Source organism: Puma concolor, chromosome E4, assembly GCF_028749965.1.
Source record: "Puma concolor isolate L17-30 chromosome E4, mPumCon1.1.hap2, whole genome shotgun sequence".
NCBI classification, from domain to species: domain Eukaryota; kingdom Metazoa; phylum Chordata; class Mammalia; order Carnivora; family Felidae; genus Puma; species Puma concolor.
In genome coordinates, this window is record NC_141683.1 from 38750540 (window position 1) to 38768691 (window position 18152).

General features: G+C 36.9%; 1 protein-coding gene across 1 annotated transcript in view; it reads right to left on the bottom strand.

The window, feature by feature from the left end:
• INTS7 (integrator complex subunit 7) overlaps positions 1-18152 on the bottom strand; it is a 91972-nt gene that overhangs the window by 38496 nt on the left and 35324 nt on the right. The window contains exon 8 of the mRNA XM_086694099.1: positions 3077-3194. Within this exon, the coding sequence (XP_086550225.1) occupies positions 3077-3194 (118 nt within the window). The remainder of the gene's footprint in view (positions 1-3076; positions 3195-18152) is intronic.

The following is an 18152-nucleotide window of genomic DNA, read 5'->3' on the forward strand; positions in this document are numbered from 1 at the left end:
GTATAAAGTCAGTGAATGAGAAGTATTCATGCACCCAATGTTATCAGTTCCTTGTGTATCATTCCAGGCTCTATAAATTTGCAAGTGCACATATTTTGCTATTGCTTTCTCCTTTTACAGTTTTGCATCTTGCTTTTTCTTTAAACATTGTATCATGGAGATTGTTCCATGCCATACATTCTTTTTAATAAATTACACTGACTTCTATTGCCGTTGTATAACATTATTTCTTTAATGCGGTCCCTACTGATGGATTTTTTTATGCTCTTACACCCCTGCTGATGTATAGTATTTTGCTATTACATATAACGATGCTATGAATACCCTTGTACATCTGTCATTTGTCAAATATGTGACTATATTAGTAGGATAAATTCCTAGAAGTGAAATTTCTGGCTCATTTATAATTTTGATGAGTATTTCCAAATCACCTATGCAGACTAATAATTCACAACCCATGAGCAATGAATGAGAGTCGTGGTTCACCCACACCCCTGCTATCAAACTTCTGAATCTATGCCAATCTGATGGACTGGTCAAGTATTTCAGTGTGGCTTTGTTTGGCATTCTTCTTAGGTATGTGCGACACTGAACATCTTACATGCTTACGAGCCATTCGTTAGTGATTTAGATGCAAAATTTAATTTTGTTTTACAAACTATCCTGCTTACATTGAAAAAATCTAAGCAATGAAAACATACTTAAACATTTACCATTGCTTACGGGAATAGTCCAATTTTGTAAAATCCTTGACTTTTAATTTCCTATAAGCATTACCTAATGTGGTTATTTAAACCTTTTGCTTAATTCCATATAGAAACTGCAATTTAATAAAATTCAACATTCAATAAAAGGACAAAGCTCAAGAAGTGCTTGAATACTATAACCTGACAAAGCTTATACATGACTTTCAAAAAATAAAGAAAAAGAAAGTCATTTTACATCTAGGTCATTTAGTATAAAACTGCACCCTAAGTCAGAACTTTTGGGTTCAGGCCCAGGCTAAGGCACTTTATAATGTGTGCCTTTGGACATATCACTGCAAATCTGTAAGCCTCGATTTTAATACTTATAAACTCCTCTGCATGTGCCTTACTTGAAAGGCTACTTGTACAGAAGCAATGAGACCTTGCATGGGAAGGCACTTATAAGTTATAAGACACAACTAATACTCTGCTTACCACAGCTTTCTTCAGGTAGGATGTCGGTCAAGGATAGTAAGTATCAGCTGAGAAACTGAGACTGGCTGATTCATGTAGAAAAAGAACTTAGGGAAAGCATAATGGGCATGTGATTGTTGATAAAAAAGGCTGTAATAATACATCCCTTGCAGGCAAGCCCCTTTGCAATGCAATTTTCTAATTCCTTGCCTCAAGAGGTGTTTATTTCTCCACTTATTTAGACTTGGCTGTGTGACTTGCCCTGGCTACTGAGACATGAAGAAACATGTGCAAGCGAAACGCGAAGAAGTGCTTCTGTGCTGGTGGCCTGCCTTCTTTTGGCTGCTGTGAGGACCCTGAGGACACGATGTTAACAAAGCTAAGCTGGCCTGCTGAGAGTCCCAAGCAGGAGAACCATGGTGCCTCTGCTGAAAGCCTTTCACACTCCAGCTGGTGAATGAGACTACTTTAGACCATCCAGTCTGGTCCAGGTTCCAGAGGACTGCAGTTTTCTGAGTAAAAGCCAATCAAAATTGCTGATATACAGAATCAGAGCAAACACGATGGTTTTAAGCCACTAAGTTTTGAGGTGATTTATTTTGTAGCAATGGATAACTGTAGAAATACCTCACAGAATGGGGCGCTTGGGTGGCTCAGTCAGTTGGGTGTCTGACTGAGGCTCAAGGTCATGATCTCACGGTCTGTGAGTTTGAGCCCCATGTCGGGCTCTGTGCTGACAGCTCATAGCTTGGAACCTGCTTCTAATTCTGTGTCTCCCTCGCTCTCTACCCCTCCCCCAGTCACGCTCTATCTCTGACTCTCTCAAAAATAAACAAACATTAAAAAGAAAACTTTTTTAAAAAGAAATACCTCACAGAATTACTGGAAAGGCTAGAAAACTAAGCTTAGAAAATAGGAAACAGGCAAGGCTAGAGACCAACCAAGATCACTGCCCAAACCATGCACAGAATGAGTTCAGTGAAGATATTGCCACCACTGGCACTGATTCCTCAACGTCACAACTTACACTGCTGCCAAAGGGACCACGCATGACACAGCAAACGCCCACTGCCTACGGCAGATCCTACAAACTGGATGTGACCGTGGTCACCGCGGCATCACTAGTATGTATTCTCCCACTTCCCAACTTTTTTTTTTTTAATTTTTTTAAATGTTTATTTAATTTTGAGAGACAGAGGCAGAGACAGAGCACAAGTAGGGGAGGGGGAGGGGGGAGACAGAGAGAGAGAGAGAGAGAGAGAGAGAGAGAGAGACAGAGACAGAGACAGAACCCGAAGCAGGCTCCAGGCTCCGAGCTGTCCGCACAAAGCCCGATGGGGGGCTCGAACCCACGAACTATGAGATTAAGACCTGAATTAAAGTCAGATGTTTAACTGACTGAGCCACCCAAGCACCCCAATAAAGGCATTCTGAAGTTAAATCATCTGGAATAGGCAACTAGGAAGTCATTATTGAACTGGGGTAAAGTTTTATTTTAATCATTTTCCAGAGGGATGACATATACCTAAAAGAGGGCATGTGACATTTGCTTTTAAACATCACCACCATTTGGCCTTTGAAATGTACTTAAATCCAAAGGGCACTTTGAGTCAGAGGCATACAAAAGCAAACAAGCTATGTTAAGTATCTGCAAAAATACTGTTTCACCTACATATAATTCAAAACAGGGCAAATCTAGAAAACCAATATCCTTGAATTATAATCAAAGGTGCAAGATTTTATGACAACAGACATTAGTTAAGAAATCCTTTTCAAATCAATCACTAGCATATAACAGAGTATGAGATTGGAACCGTCCTGGATTCTAAGGCTTTACAGAAGAAGCAACATGACCCATCAGCATGAAAAAAGGGATTACCACATTGTCCATATGCTCTCCCCTGTCTTCGCCTTACCTGAAGCTATGCTGAAGTAATGTTTGACGGCAATGGTCCCTGACAGTGTGGAAAGGACAGACAACATCCCAAGTTTCAGGCTGTCATAAGGAGTCTGGAGGGCACATTCACAGAGTGCCTGAAATACAGAGGAGTAAAGAACGCAGAAGTTGAAATGCCAATATACTTTAAAATTGTCTAGTTGTTTTAAATGTTCTAGCTTTTAGAAAAATTGTATCTTTTCCCCCCCCATGATAAAAACTTAGGTCAAACTGCCACAGCCAAGAGGACCCTAAGGAAACATGTTAGCTAAATATAATGTAGTTTCCCAGATGGGCTCCTGGAACAGAAAAAGGACACCAAGTAACAACTAAAGGAACCAGAATAAGGAATGAACTTTGATTAATAATAACAATGTATCAACAGTTTATTAATTTTAAAAAATGTGCCATACTAATGATAATTACCAATAATAGGGGTTAACTGGATGTGGGGTGTGTGGAGATCCTCTGTATTGTCTTTCCCATTTTTCTGTAAATCTACACCTATTATGAAGAATAAAGACTATTTAAAAAAAAAAAAGGTCATCATGACTGATTTTTTATTAGCCCAGTGTATAAATTACGTACTATTTAGTCCTCACAAGCAGAACCTCTACCACACTCTGCTTACTTGAGAGATACGTATGTTAGTTCATGTATGTATATTTAAAAAAAAATAGAATGTGGCAATTCTATCTACTATACAAGTGAATGAGCTGTCTCTTCTCCATTTCGGGTCATCTACTCTATGCCTAAGATGATCTGAAGAATTACGAAAAAGAAGATGCTTTTCTTTCAGCACAGTCAGCTATAAATATAAGCTTATACTACAGGGACTCCTGCCTCATCCTGTATATTTACTCTTGGGACATGTCTTGTAAGTAGTCAAATAACTTCCCTGCTAAATTCAACTAATTCCCATTCTCCAACAAGGGCAAAGGTTCAGAAGATGGCAAAACTTAAAGACCAGGGGAAAAATAAAAAATAAAATTCCAGAAAGGGTTAATAAACTTTATAAAATATAAAATAAACTTAGTATGTCCCAGATAAAAATATCAAAATCTTGGGAATGGGGAGATTTAGATCATCTGTTTCTAAAGATCATATGGAAAAATAAAAATCAGAAAATATCCAGAAAAAATTCTGATAAAGTATAATGACGGACAAAATAGGCCCTACCAAATATAAAATGTATAATAAACCTGTAGAAGTCAAAGTTTTTCATATCATGGACAGAGAAATCAATCAAAGAGAACTGGTCCCAGAAATGGATTCAACTACACATAGAATTTAATATACGATAACGGCATTTCAAATCAGAGGGGCTTTTAAATCAACAGTTCAAGGACAACTGGCGAGTCATTTGGGTAAGATAAAACTAGACTCTTGTTTCTTTTTTGTCACAAATAAAAACCAAAACTATAAAAACTACTACTAAGGGATCAACATGGGAAAAGAAAAAGTAAAAATATAATTGACAAACCTGGAAAAAAAAAATATTCCCATCATGTAAGGTGAATGAAGGCCCAATAACCTTAATATACAAAAAGTTCTTACTAATAAATAGACAACCCAATAGAAAAATGAGTAGTTCACAGATAGTATTTATACAAAATGGTTTTTGTATATAAAATGGCTTTTAAATATAAGAAGTTAAACCTCACTCATAATTTGAAAATTTTAAATTAAGAGACTTTTTTTCACCAGATTAGACAAGTTTAATAAAATACAATACTGAAAACAGTGTGGGATACAGGTGTTCTCATGCATTGCTGATAGAATGGTAAAATGGCGTAAACTTCACTGGTGGGTAAGTGGCATTAAATCTAAAAATTTTAAATGTACATATCATTGGACCCAAGGACTCCTTTTTTAGAAATGGTACATTCATAAAGGTGATTTTTTTTTTAAACCAACTAGTCAATGTAGCAATGTAATCAGTAACAGTAAAAGTACTAAAAACAACTCTAATGTCCGTCCATCCGTGGGACTGGAAATATAAAGGGAGTACCACACAGCTGGTAAAAGAACGCAGTAGATCTAAGTGCTAACATGAGATGTTTCCCAAGATGTACTATTGATAAAAGGTTCAGAACATTATATACTGTATTTCCATTTTCGTACAGAAAGAAGATGGGACATACACATGCTTGCATATTGATGACAAATGACAAAATTCAGAAGGATATGTAAGAAAATAGTAACACTGACCACCTCTGTAGGCGAGGGCTGGAGGAAGAGATGATTTGTATCTCATTCACTGTGCACTTTGAACTCTGAATTTTTTATCATGTGCACATGTACTTTTTCAACTGAAACAAAAACCTAGTTAATAAGAAAAGCAGCAGCAGCAGAAGCAAATAATCCCGGGAGACATTCAAAAGTAGTTTCTGGTCATGGAAGGGAAGACTGTGACCAAGATGAAGCAAACAAGAACTGTGGCAATTAGATCTGAATATGGAGTATTTATTTGTGACCTAAGAGGAGGTATGTCCAAAAGAGATGAAGGCTAAGAGAGAGAAACACTGCATAAGGAAGATTAGGTCAGATTAAGGATGATGTTGAAAGTTAGGCAGAGTAATTTAGACTTAATGAGAAAGGTAAAAGGAAGCCACTGGAGAGGAATAACGTTATCAAAAGCATTAGGGAAGATTATTCTGGCAATGATAAACACAGTTGAGAGCCAAGGAGCCAACCTACAGACTATGGCAGTAATCCAGGCAGATGGTGATGGACAATAGCCTGAACCACAGCTTGGTGGTAGGAATGGAGAGTGGAGTGTGAATATGAAAGACGTTTTGAAACAGATTATGTATGAGGGAATCAACAAGGACTCAAGGACTACTACAAAATTTCAAACCTGATGACAAGAGCATGTTGATTCCATTTTTGAAGATTGAGAATTTACGGGAATAAACTAATTTCAGAGGAAAGATGGAAATAGGAAGAGATATGAAGTCCAAGGAGAAATATCTACCAAGCATTTGGAATCTGACAAGAAGCAGATTTTTAACTGGAAGACTCACACTGGAATTCTGGCCCTGCCACTTACCATCTCTGTGATCTGAGCCAATTACTGAAATCTTTGAGTCTCAACTTCTTTGTCTGCAAAATGGGGGTAAAGATGTATACCAAATTGCTTTCATGTAAAACATCTCTGGAAAAACATACAAGAAATTAGACATTGGTTGCCATTGGGCAAAGGAGCTGAGGGGATGGCAGAAGAGTAAGTGGGAAATATTTTACATATATATATATAGATAATACATATATATACACATGTGTGTGTATATATCCGTATCTATATCTATATATCTATATCTATGGATCCTTTTGCAGCTTTTGAATTTTCACACATGAATGTATTGGCATTAAAAGAAATAAATGTTAAAATAAAAGGCGGGGGGGCGACGTTTATTGTCTATAATAATAGAAAGCCCAAGAATTCTGTAAGCTCTACAAGCTACGATGCTGGAGAGTAGTTCAGCTCAAGGAGAAGGACTAGAATGCCCAGGCTGATGTGAAGGGGAGCAGTCAGACTGGCACAAAATAAATGGGAGGAAGCACCCAGCTTCAACTCAACCCAAAGATTCAACTCCAAAGAAAAGGAGGGGTGAAGAATCCAAAGATGATACAGTTTCACGAGTGGAAAAACTGAGTGAGGGCAGTTCAGTGCAAAGAAGCCAAGAGAAGGGGCAGGCTGAAGGGGCCATGACGAAGGCAGAAAAGCCTCCGGATTTAGCATTAAGAACACTGGCGACGTTTTAAGTGCCTAAGCAGAAGCAATAGGGAAACAGATCTAAATGCAAGTGTATGAAAGAAAGAGTGAAGGATTAAGAAATAAGAGAAGACACAGATGCTGTTTTTGAAGTACAGAAGAAAGCAATTTTTAAAAAAGTGATTATCGTTAGGTAATATCACAGTCTTTTTTTATTTATTCAAACACTTAAGCCATTTCCACTTATCTATGTCTTATTCCCTAAACTGTCCTGCCTTTAACTTACTTGTGCTTAAGAATAAAACCCTCAGGGGGCGCCTGGGTGGCGCAGTCGGTTAAGCGTCCGACTTCAGCCAGGTCACGATCTCGCGGTCCGTGAGTTCGAGCCCCGCGTCGGGCTCTGGGCTGATGGCTCGGAGCCTGGAGCCTGTTTCCTATTCTGTGTCTCCCCCTCTCTCTGCCCCTCCCCCGTTCATGCTCTGTCTCTCTCTGTCCCCCAAAAAATAAATAAATGTTGAAAAAAAAAATTAAAAAAAAGAATAAAACCCTCAGCCAAATAGCCCCAGAAGTTAAGGACTATGTCTTATATTTCTATGTATTAAAAATTATGCCTTGTAGAGTGCTCTGTGTATTAGGAGACATTTAACCTTTCGGGACGATCAAGAAGGCATATGTGAGACATTTATGAAAACGATATTAATGATTTTTAAAAAGCAAGAAGAATTTTACCATTTAAAAAATTGAGGGAAAATATTAGAAAATTAATGTTATCTTCTAATTTCTGTCATTCAGCACAGTACTGGGTACTAAAATGCTCCCAGTAAATACATACTGATTTCAAGGTTCATTAATTCAGATCAGTAAGCTTAACAGAGCACATCACAAAGTTCCCCAGGAATGGCACATCAATCCTATGTCAGTGATGAAGTCTGGCTCAAGTTTCTGTTCCAAGGACATAGCCTATTACAAACTGTTCTTACCAGGGCCATTTTCACATTGACAAAAAGGAAAACTAACTCTTCAAACAGAGCACCCTTTCTCACTCACCACGACAATCTTCTTCACTATTTGGTCTGAATTTCTCTCTCTAGGCTGGCTTACCTCACTTCTCAACTAAAGCTCTGTCCTGAATTACCGTTTTCTGGGTCAGTTCCTAAATAGGGGCTTCTCCTCTACCCTAGAATGGGACTGGCCACCAGGGATGTGTTCCAGAAAAGCATGGCAAAAATTTTATAATCTTTAAGGTACAGAAAAACATTATGTTTCAAAGTACTCTGCCAGAGACATAATCTCTCAAAATGTCTCCATTCTACTAACCACAAAGAAAAAGATGTAAAAGAACTAATTCTCAGGCTTAACTTGTCATTCCTCCTAATATCAGATAAGGTACAAATCAGAGCTCTCAGGAGATATAAAACCAAAAATAAAATTATGTCTTTGAAAATATCCAGAATAATCTTTTGCTTCGTAATAGACAGGTTGTATAAATCAACTTCTTCAGATAAGATTATAACATCAAAATAAGTGTAAGCTATTAACACAAATTAACACCAACTAAAATGGATATTTATATTAGCAAGCATACAAAATCCAAACAAAAATATAAACACATGAAAAAATATTTTTGTTCTTATGAAATTAATTCTGTTTTTGGCTATTTTAATAAAAATACACTATATTAGGCCTTCATTTTGTGTTTTTAGAACATTTAGAATGAAAGGATTTCCTTTAAATCTGGAATATATGATTCCATATGTTAATTATAATACCTACCATCACACCAGCAAAAGTAGCAATGAAATAGACACAATCACCCTTGAAGTACCAAAACCCAAAAATTAATCAGCGGTGGATGCGACTGGATGAGAGGCAGGAAAAAAGGAGGGAGGGAAGGGGGGAAGAAGGAAGCCCTAGAAAAAATATAATTACTCTTGGTAATTGGGAGTAAAACTCAAATTTGAAACCAACAAATATCATTATCACTGTTTTCCTCTGTTCTATTTCAATATTTTCAAAAATATATCTAGGCTGTGAGATAGTGATTATTTGACCATATCTATTTAATTAAGATCAATATGCTCAGGTTTCAGGCACAGGAAAAAATTCTTTGTGAGAGAAACAAATATTAAAAAATACATATTTTCAATTAAAATTAATCAAAGAAAAAAGTTAATCAAAGAAAAAAGAAAGATAAATCAGAATTAAAAACTCAAGGGAAGATGTGGTAAAATGAAGAAATACTAGCAAGCTGTGAAATCAACAAACTAGTTAACATTTAAGTGACTGTTAATGTGGCTGTGAAGTTCAGTGCATATATTATGAAAAAACTTATTAGAAAAAAAAAAATCCCACTGCATAGCATTAAAAAAAAAAAAAAGATTGATCATTAAATTCCAGATTATTTTAATAAGATATAGGAAAGAGTGAAGGGGAGGAAAAAAGAGAATTCAAGTCTGCTAAAATTTGCAACATTTCAATGACCACACTTTTCATTCTTAACAGACAGACATGTTCTTACATTACTATATATTGAGTACAGATAGAAGTAAAGTAAAAACAAATGTTTAATTAGCATGTAAAAATCTTTTTAATTCACTAGAACATAAAGGAATAAAGAAAACAATCAAAGTAACAAAGGAAAGTAATGGAGAAAGGAAACAAAAAAGAATGTATAAGAACAATAGGAAGATGGGGAAAGTAAGCAAAAACATCAGGTATATCAATAAATGCAAATAATTTATGTTACACTATTTAAAAAGACTCAGATTAAGTCTAAAGAGGTAAATTTAACTATGTGCTATTTATAAGGATTAAACCCAAATGACAGAGAAAAGTCAATAATAAAATTGACAGACTAATGAATACATGCAAAGAAAAATAAGTAGCAATGTTAATGATATATAAAGAATCAGAGACAAAAAGCTTTCATGTTTTATTTATTTTTGAGAGACAGGGACAGACAGAGCATGAGCACGGGAGGGGCAGAGAGAGAGGGAGACACAGAATCCGAAGTAGGCTCCAAGCTCTGAGCTGTCAGCACAGAGCCCCATGTGGGGCTCAAACTCACAAACTGTGAGATCAGGCCCTGAGCTGAAGTCGGACACCTAACCAACTGAGCCACCCAGGAGCCCCTAGAGGCAAAAAGCTTTAAATAGGATAGAGGATTCCTTTACATTAATAAGTTCTATTTGTGCAATAAGAGCATTAAGATAAAAAAATTTTTTTTGTTACCGTTTACTTTTTTTTTTTATTTTTTAGCGTTTATTTATTTTTGAGACAGAGAGAGACAAAGCATGAACGGGGGAGGGTCAGAGAGAGGGAGACACAGAATCCGAAACAGGCTCCAGGCTCCGAGCTGTCAGCACAGAGCCCGATGCGGGGCTCGAACTCATGGACCGCGAGATCATGACCTGGGCCGAAGTCGGCCGCCTAACCAACTGAGCCACCCAGGAGCCCCTAGAGGCAAAAAGCTTTAAATAGGATAGAGGATTCCTTTATATTAATAAGTTCTATTTGTGCAATAAGAGCATTAAGATTAAAAATTTTTTTTTTTGTTACTGTTTATTTACTTTTAAAGAGAGAGAGTGAGAGTGCACACGTGAGCAGGGAAGGGGCAGAGAGAGGGGGAGACCCAAAATCCAAAGCAGGCTCCAGGCTCTGAGCTGTCAGCACAGAGCCCGACGCGGGGCTTGAACTCACAGACCACGAGATCATGACCTGAGCTGAAGTCGGACACTCAACAGTCTGAGCCACCCAGGCACCCCTAAGATTTTTAAATTAAAATACAAATGGGTGTGAGAAGAGAATAAATATCAAAACTCCATAGATCAAAAGAAAAAAAAAAAAACTAATTTAAAATGGTATACTTGAGTACTATCAATAAAGTAGATTCAATATAGCTTTATACTAAAATGCTATATTAGTAATATATATAGTATGTAGTATACATATACAATATGTAACATTACATGTAATATGTAATATTAACACAATACATATATATAACATGTAACATTATATACTATATATTTGTCTACATATTATACTACATATAACATATCTGATATAATTAATATAGAAAATATACCTTCTTTTTAAATCCTTTGAACTACAGTTGACACAGGGGTGAGGGTGCTGACTCCCTACACAGTAGAACATGGTAGTCTGACAGATCTATATATAAAATCCATGTATAAGTGGACCCATGCAGTTCAAACACATGTTGTTCAATGGTCAACCATATTTATAAAAAGTGATCCTACACTGGGTCTCAAAGAAACTTTAAAATTAGAAATAACAGAAGGTTGGCAACAACAAAAATTCCATGAATACAAAAAACTGATAACTTCAAAAACAGAAACTTCCAGTTATAAGATCAGTTGGTATCAGGTGTGGAACATACAACATGACTATAGTCAACACTGCTGTGTGATGTATATGAAAGTTGTTAAGAGAGTAAAGCGTAAGAGCTCTCATCGTAAGAAAACTTTTTTCTATTGTTCCTGCATGAGATGACGGACACTAAGTAAACTTACTTTGGTCATTATTTCACAATAAACGTAAGTGAAAGCATGCTGCACGCCTTCAACTTATACAGTGATGTGTGTCAAGTGTATCTCAATAAAACTGGAAAAAAACACGAATAAAGAAAAAAATTAATTTCAGGGTCACAGAAGAAATCAAAATTGCTCTCTTGGAAATCTAAGAAAACAATCATTTATAATACCACCAAAACCCACGAACTACTTAGGAATAAATCTAACAGAATGTTACAAGATTTGGATGCTTTAAACTAAGAACTGCTGATGATAAACTAAAACCTAAATAAACAGAGAGAGATATTTTGTTCATGGATCAGAAAACTCAATACTATTAAGATGTCAGCTCTTTTCAAACTGATTTATAGATGCAAATACCAATCAAAATCCTAGCAAGGTTTTTTGCAGAGACTGACAAATTGATTCTAAATTTTATATGAAAAGGCAAAGGACCTAGAACACTGAAAATAATTTTGATAAATACAAAGGTAGAGGACTCACACCACCTGATTCCAAGACTTACTATAAAGGTACAGTAATCAAGATAGTGTGCTATTGGGGTGCCTGGCTGGCTCAGTCAGAAGAGCATGGGACTCTTGCTCTCAGGGTCGTGAGTTGGAGCCCCACACTGGGTGTAGAGATTACTTAAATAAATAAAACTAAAAAAACCCCAAGACAGTGTGCTATTCATTTAAGGATAGACACATAGATCAAAGAAACAGAACCCAGAAACAGACTTATGTCAATATGGTCAAAGAATTTTTAACAAAGATGCTAAGGTAAGTCAATGAAGAAAGGACAGTCTTCTCAACAAAAGGTGTGGGATGATTGCCTATCTAAATGCGTATCAATCCCTACCTTGTACTTGAGTAGACAACAGTCAACTCAAAATGGATCACACAGAGCTAAATATAAAACCACAGTTATAAAACTTCTAGAAAAAAACACAGGGCAAAATCTCTGTGACCTTGGATCAGGTAAAGATTTCCTGGATAAAACAAAAAACACAACCTAAAAAAGTGAAAAAAAAATTGATAAACTAAATTTCATCAAAGTAAATAACTTCTACTCTCTAGAAGATACTGTAAAGACACATACTGGCAGGAAATACTTGTAAAATACATATCTGATAAAGTATCTGTATTCAGAATATATAAAAACCTCAGTAACAAGAACACCATCTTTAAAAAAATGCATAAAAGATTAAAATAGGCACTTCACCAAAGAGATATAGATGACAAGCCTGAAAGATACTCATCATTAGTCATTAGGGAAATGCAAATTAAAACCATGATGCGATACCACTGCATACCTAATAAAATGGCTAAAATTACAAAGCCCTATGATAGAAAGTGCTAGCAAAGATAGAGAACTAGAACTCTTACATACTGCTGGTGGGAATGTAAAATGGTACAGTCAGCATGGAAAACAGCTTGACAGTATCTTACAAAGTTAGTAATATATTTACCACACAACCCACCAGTTCAAGTCCTAGGTATTTACCTCAGAAATGTCTCCCAAAGACCTGTACAATAGTAGCTTGATTTATAATAACAAAAACTGGAAACAATCCAAGTGTCCCTCACCCTGTGAATGAATAAGCAAATGGTGGTACGTCCATACACTGGGATACTACTTAGCAATAAAAAGGAACAAATTACTGCTTAATGCAGCAACATGAATGAATATCAAAAGCATTATGCTAAGTAAAAAAAAGTCATATCCAGAAGGCTACATACTGTGTGATTGCATTTATATTCTAGAAAGGCAAAATTATAGGGACAGAAATCAGATTGGTGGTTGTTAGGAGTTGGGGGAAGGACTGACTACAGAGGAGTCTGAAGGAACTTTTGGGGTGATGAAAATGTTCTATATGTCAATTGTGGTGGTGGTTACATAACTACACACACTTATTAGAACTCATTGATCAGTATACCTAGAAAGGTTTCTGTAAATAAATTATACCACAATAAACCTGACTTCTAAAAAATGCTTTTCAAATTAATGGCAATGAGAGCACCAGAAGCCATGATTTATAGAATTCAGGCAATCTGCACTATGGGGAAAATTAATAGCCTTAACTGCTTTCATTATTAAACAAGAATAAAAATAAGTGTTCTAAGCCCTTGAAAAAGATAAGAAAGCCATGCCTGTGCAAAGTCAAATCAAGAAAAGGGAGATATAAACACAAAGAATAAGAAAAAATAAAGATAAAATTTCAAATACAAAAACACTAAAAATTATAAAAGTTCTCTATATTGATACTAATGAATCTGAGAAGTGAATTAAATGGAAAACATCAAAACTGGTTGAAGAAAAGGTAGAAAAGATAGGGCAATACCTATATAAATAATTGGAAATATTCTCAAAATACTATCCCTGGAGAAAGTTCCAGGTTCAGATGGGTTTCTGATATCTTTTAAGCAGTATCCTTAGGAGACAGAAAATTTCTGTCATAGCTATTCACCTCACCATTCCAGAATATAGAAAGATAAAGATCCCAATTCATTTTATTAAGACAGCACCACCCGAACCCTACAATCTGTCAAAGTATACAGGAAGGAAAATGATAGAAAAATCTTACCTTTAATATAATTTTTTAGAGCTACTCTTACAATAGCATTTTTTTTCTTTTTTTTTTTAGACAGAGTACAAATGGTAGAGGGAAAGAGAATCCTAAGCAGGCTCAATGCCCAGCAAGGAGCCTGACACAGAGCTGGACGCCACAACCCCAAGGTCGCAACCTGAGCTGAAACCAAGTCAGATGCCCAACCGACTGAGCCACCCAGGCGCCTCTTAAAAAAGCACTTATATATATATGCCAGAAACCATATGTATATACACTGCTTTGCTCAAATATCTTATCTGGCAATCCTCTATTACCCTAGCTTAATGGCACTTCTGTTTCTTTAAACTCCTCCCATGATAAAAACAAAAAGCAGACAACATACACTTCAGCAGTACAGTCTCAATTCTTTGCTCTTTAAAGCAGAACTCCTGTATGTTTTATTTAGTTTTTAGTTTTTATGTAAATTCCAGTTAGTTAACATACAGTGTAATACTAGTTTCAGGAGTACAATTTAGTGACTCAACACTTGGTGCTCATCACAAGTACGTTCCTAAATCTCCATCACCTATTTAACTCATGCGACACCCCCCATCCTCTCCACCGACCCCCTGATAACCATCAGTTTGTTCTTTATAGTTCAGAGTCTGTCTCTTGGTTTGCCTCTCCCCATTTTCCCCCATGATTGTTTGTTTCTTAAATTCCACCTGAGTGAAATCATATGGGATTTGTCTTACTCTGACTGACCTATTTTGTAAAGCAGAACTCCTTTAAAAGAACCTTCTAGGGGCACCTGGGTGGCTCAGTTGGTTAAACATCCAACTCTTGATTTCAGCTGAGGTCATGATCTCCCGGTCCTGAGTTCAAGCTCCACTCCACACTGAATGTGGAGCCTGCTTAAGATTCTCTCTCTCCCCCTTTCCCCTCCCGCATGCTCGTTCTCTTGTTTTCTCTCTCTCCCTCTGAAATTAAAAACAAAACAAAAACCTCAAACTTAAAAAAGAAATAAAAAATAGGGGCAGCTGGGTGGCTCAGTAGGTTAAGTGTCCAACCCCTGATGCGGGCTCAGGTCATGATCTCATGGTTCGTGGGTTCAAGCCCCACAATGGGCTCTCTGCTGTGTCAGCTCGGATCCTGCTTGGAATTCTCTTTCCCTCTCTCTCTCTGCCCCTCCCCCACTCGTGCACATGCAAGCACTCTCTCTCAAAATAAACTTAAAAAATTTTTAAATAAAAAATTTTTTAAAACCCACTTTCTATATTCACAGTCTGTATTTTTCCTGTTTTCCTCCAACCAGTCTTGTGCCCACAATACTCCAATAAAACTGCTCTCATGCAGGTCATTAATGACTTCGTTTTGCTAATTGCAAAGGTGAATTATCAGTCCTCATATCCTGAAGAATACAAATATAGTGCAGTATCCCTCATGGTTGATTATAACCTTCTTCCTATAAAATAATACTATCTTGACTTATCTCCTGCCTCACAGGCTGCATATCAGGTTGCTTTGCTGGTTCTTTCTTATTTCATCGTTCCTTGAATCTCATCTATACTCTCTCCCTAGGTGACTCATCTGGTCTCATGACTTTAAATACCATCTATAAATTGATGACTCCCATATTTACAACTTCAGGTAGATCTGTTCACTAAACTCCCAACTCCTTGACATCTCTACTTGGATGTCTGACACTGTAAACGTCATTTGTTCAGAACTGAACTCCTGATCCTCAAGAAAAAAGCCTCCCAGAATCTTACTCAATCCAAGTAAATTTGTTGAAGCCAAAAACCTTGAGTCATTCTTTCTTTCTCTTACACTCTACGTATAATTTGCCAGTAAATCCGTCAGCTTTGCCTTTAAAATATATCCAGAATATTACCACTTCTCGCTGCTATCTCCACTGCTCCCCCGGGTTCAGATAACCACAGTATTTTCTAATTGGAATATTTGCAACTACCTCCTAAATGTTCTCCCTGCTTCTGCCCTTGTGTCCCTACAATCTAGTCTCAATATATCTAAGTCAGAGAGAGTCTCTTAGAACAAGTATACTAATGTCCTCTGCACCCCACCCCCATCACCCTGGTAACCACTGTTTTAGTTTTCCTAAGTTTGGCCTTTTCAGATTCCACAAATAAGTGACATCATAGAGTATTTGTCTCTCTCTGTCTAACCTGGGGGTGGGAGGATAGGACAGATGTTGTGTAAGGGTACAAATTTATGAGTAAAATAAGTCCTAGAGATCTAATGTATCATACAGTGAATATGGAAAACAATGTTGTATGATCATCATCAAGCTTGCTAAGACTCTAGAACTTAACTATTCCAAACACTAAAATTAAGAAATGATAATTATGTAATGTGATGGTGCTAATTATCACAACAATGGCAATCGTATTACAATATGGAAGTGTCCCATAATAACATGCTTAAATTAACACAATGTGATATGTCAAATATATTTCAATGAAAAAATAATAATGGCCTGTGCTAAAGTCCTTCCTTACAAAGGACTCAAAGGCCCTAAATGATCTGCTACCCCCTCCACCCATCTTACACTGTATGTACAGCCACACTGATCTCACACTTATGAATGCTCTCACATCAGGACCTTTTTCTTGCTGTTTTCCCTGCTGGTAATGTTCTTCTTTCAGAGGCTCACAAAGTTGGGATCCCTCCTTTACGTCCTTGCTAAAGTGTCAGCTTCTCAGTGAGAGCTCCCCTGACCACCCTACATAAAACTAGAACCTCCCTCTTCCTCACTCACTGATCTTCTTCCCTGACTTTATTTTTCCCCACAACATGAATCACTACCTGGTCTCTCCACCCAGCAGAAGCAAACGCAAACCTTCTCTAGAGAAATTATTCTTTAGAAGATTCCCACACACACTTCTCCAAGGAAAATGAGGAGCTCAAAGTAAAAAACAGCCAAGTATATAAGGAAAAAGGGTACTACAAAAGAGGGCCAAGAGAAATAGAGAGCAGAGACAGGTCTGAAAAGACCTTAGATAAGCTGGAGAGATAATTACTGGACTAAAACATGGACGGGAGAAATTATTCAGAGCACGGCACAGAGAGTTATAGAGGCAGAAAAAAGATAAAGATTACGGGGGTGATTACGAGAAGGGCTAACATACATTTAACTGGACATCCGGGAGGAAAGGCAAGATAGACTGGCAACATCTGCAAAAATGATGGCTGACAATTTCCCAAAAGTGTTGAAAAACACCATTCTTATGTTTCAAGAAAATCAATAGCCGAGACAGTTTAAACAGAAGAAATCCACAGATGGTTCACTGTGCAGACCGTCAAATTAAACAGAGAAAATTTAAAGCAGGAAAAAAGTTCCTTCCAAAGAGTACTGCCATTCTCAGCAGTAATAATGAAAATCAGTAGACAGCAGAATGGTATCCTCGAGGCCCTGGGCATTATTCTACCCCCAGAGAAAGTATCTTTCAAGATTGAGGGCAAAATAAAGACATTTTCAGACAAGCAAATACTGGGAGAGCTTACCACCACAGACCCTCACTAAAGGACTTCCCAATCAATCAATCAATCAATCAACCAACCAATCAAAAAAAATCAATCAATCAATCAATAAAGGACTTTCCAAAGGCAGGAAAAAAAAGTATCCCAGAGAGAAAGCCTGAAGAGCAAAGACGGTGGAAGGTCCAAATGATCAATGAATTTATAAAACAACCAAACTGATAAGACAGAATTAAGACACATGACAACAATATGTAAGAGTTTAGAGGAATATAAATGAGTAGTGTGTTGTAAGGTCTTTGTAGCAGAATTAACATAAGATATATCTGAAACATACAGATAAAGACTAGAAGTAAAAAGATGATACTCTACCATGTAGGTACATCCCGAAGAAAACTGAAGTAACTATATTAGTATCAGACAAAACAGACTAAGGTAAAAGATAAACTGCAGAAAACTAAATAAATGCAATGTATTTATTCATGTATTAGAAGACGTAACACTGTAAAAACATCAATTTCTTACAAATTGATCTTTCCATTCAATGTAATCCCAATGAAATGATCAGCTTTTTTTTCAAGTTTTATTTATTTTGAGAGAGAGAGAGAGAGAGAGAGAGAGAGAGGAAAAGGGGGGAGGGGCAGAAAGAGGAAGAGAGGGAGAGAATCCCATGCAGGTTCCGCACTGTCAGTGCAGAGCCCCACGCAGGGGGTTAAACTCACAAATCATGAGATCATGACCTGAGATGAAATCA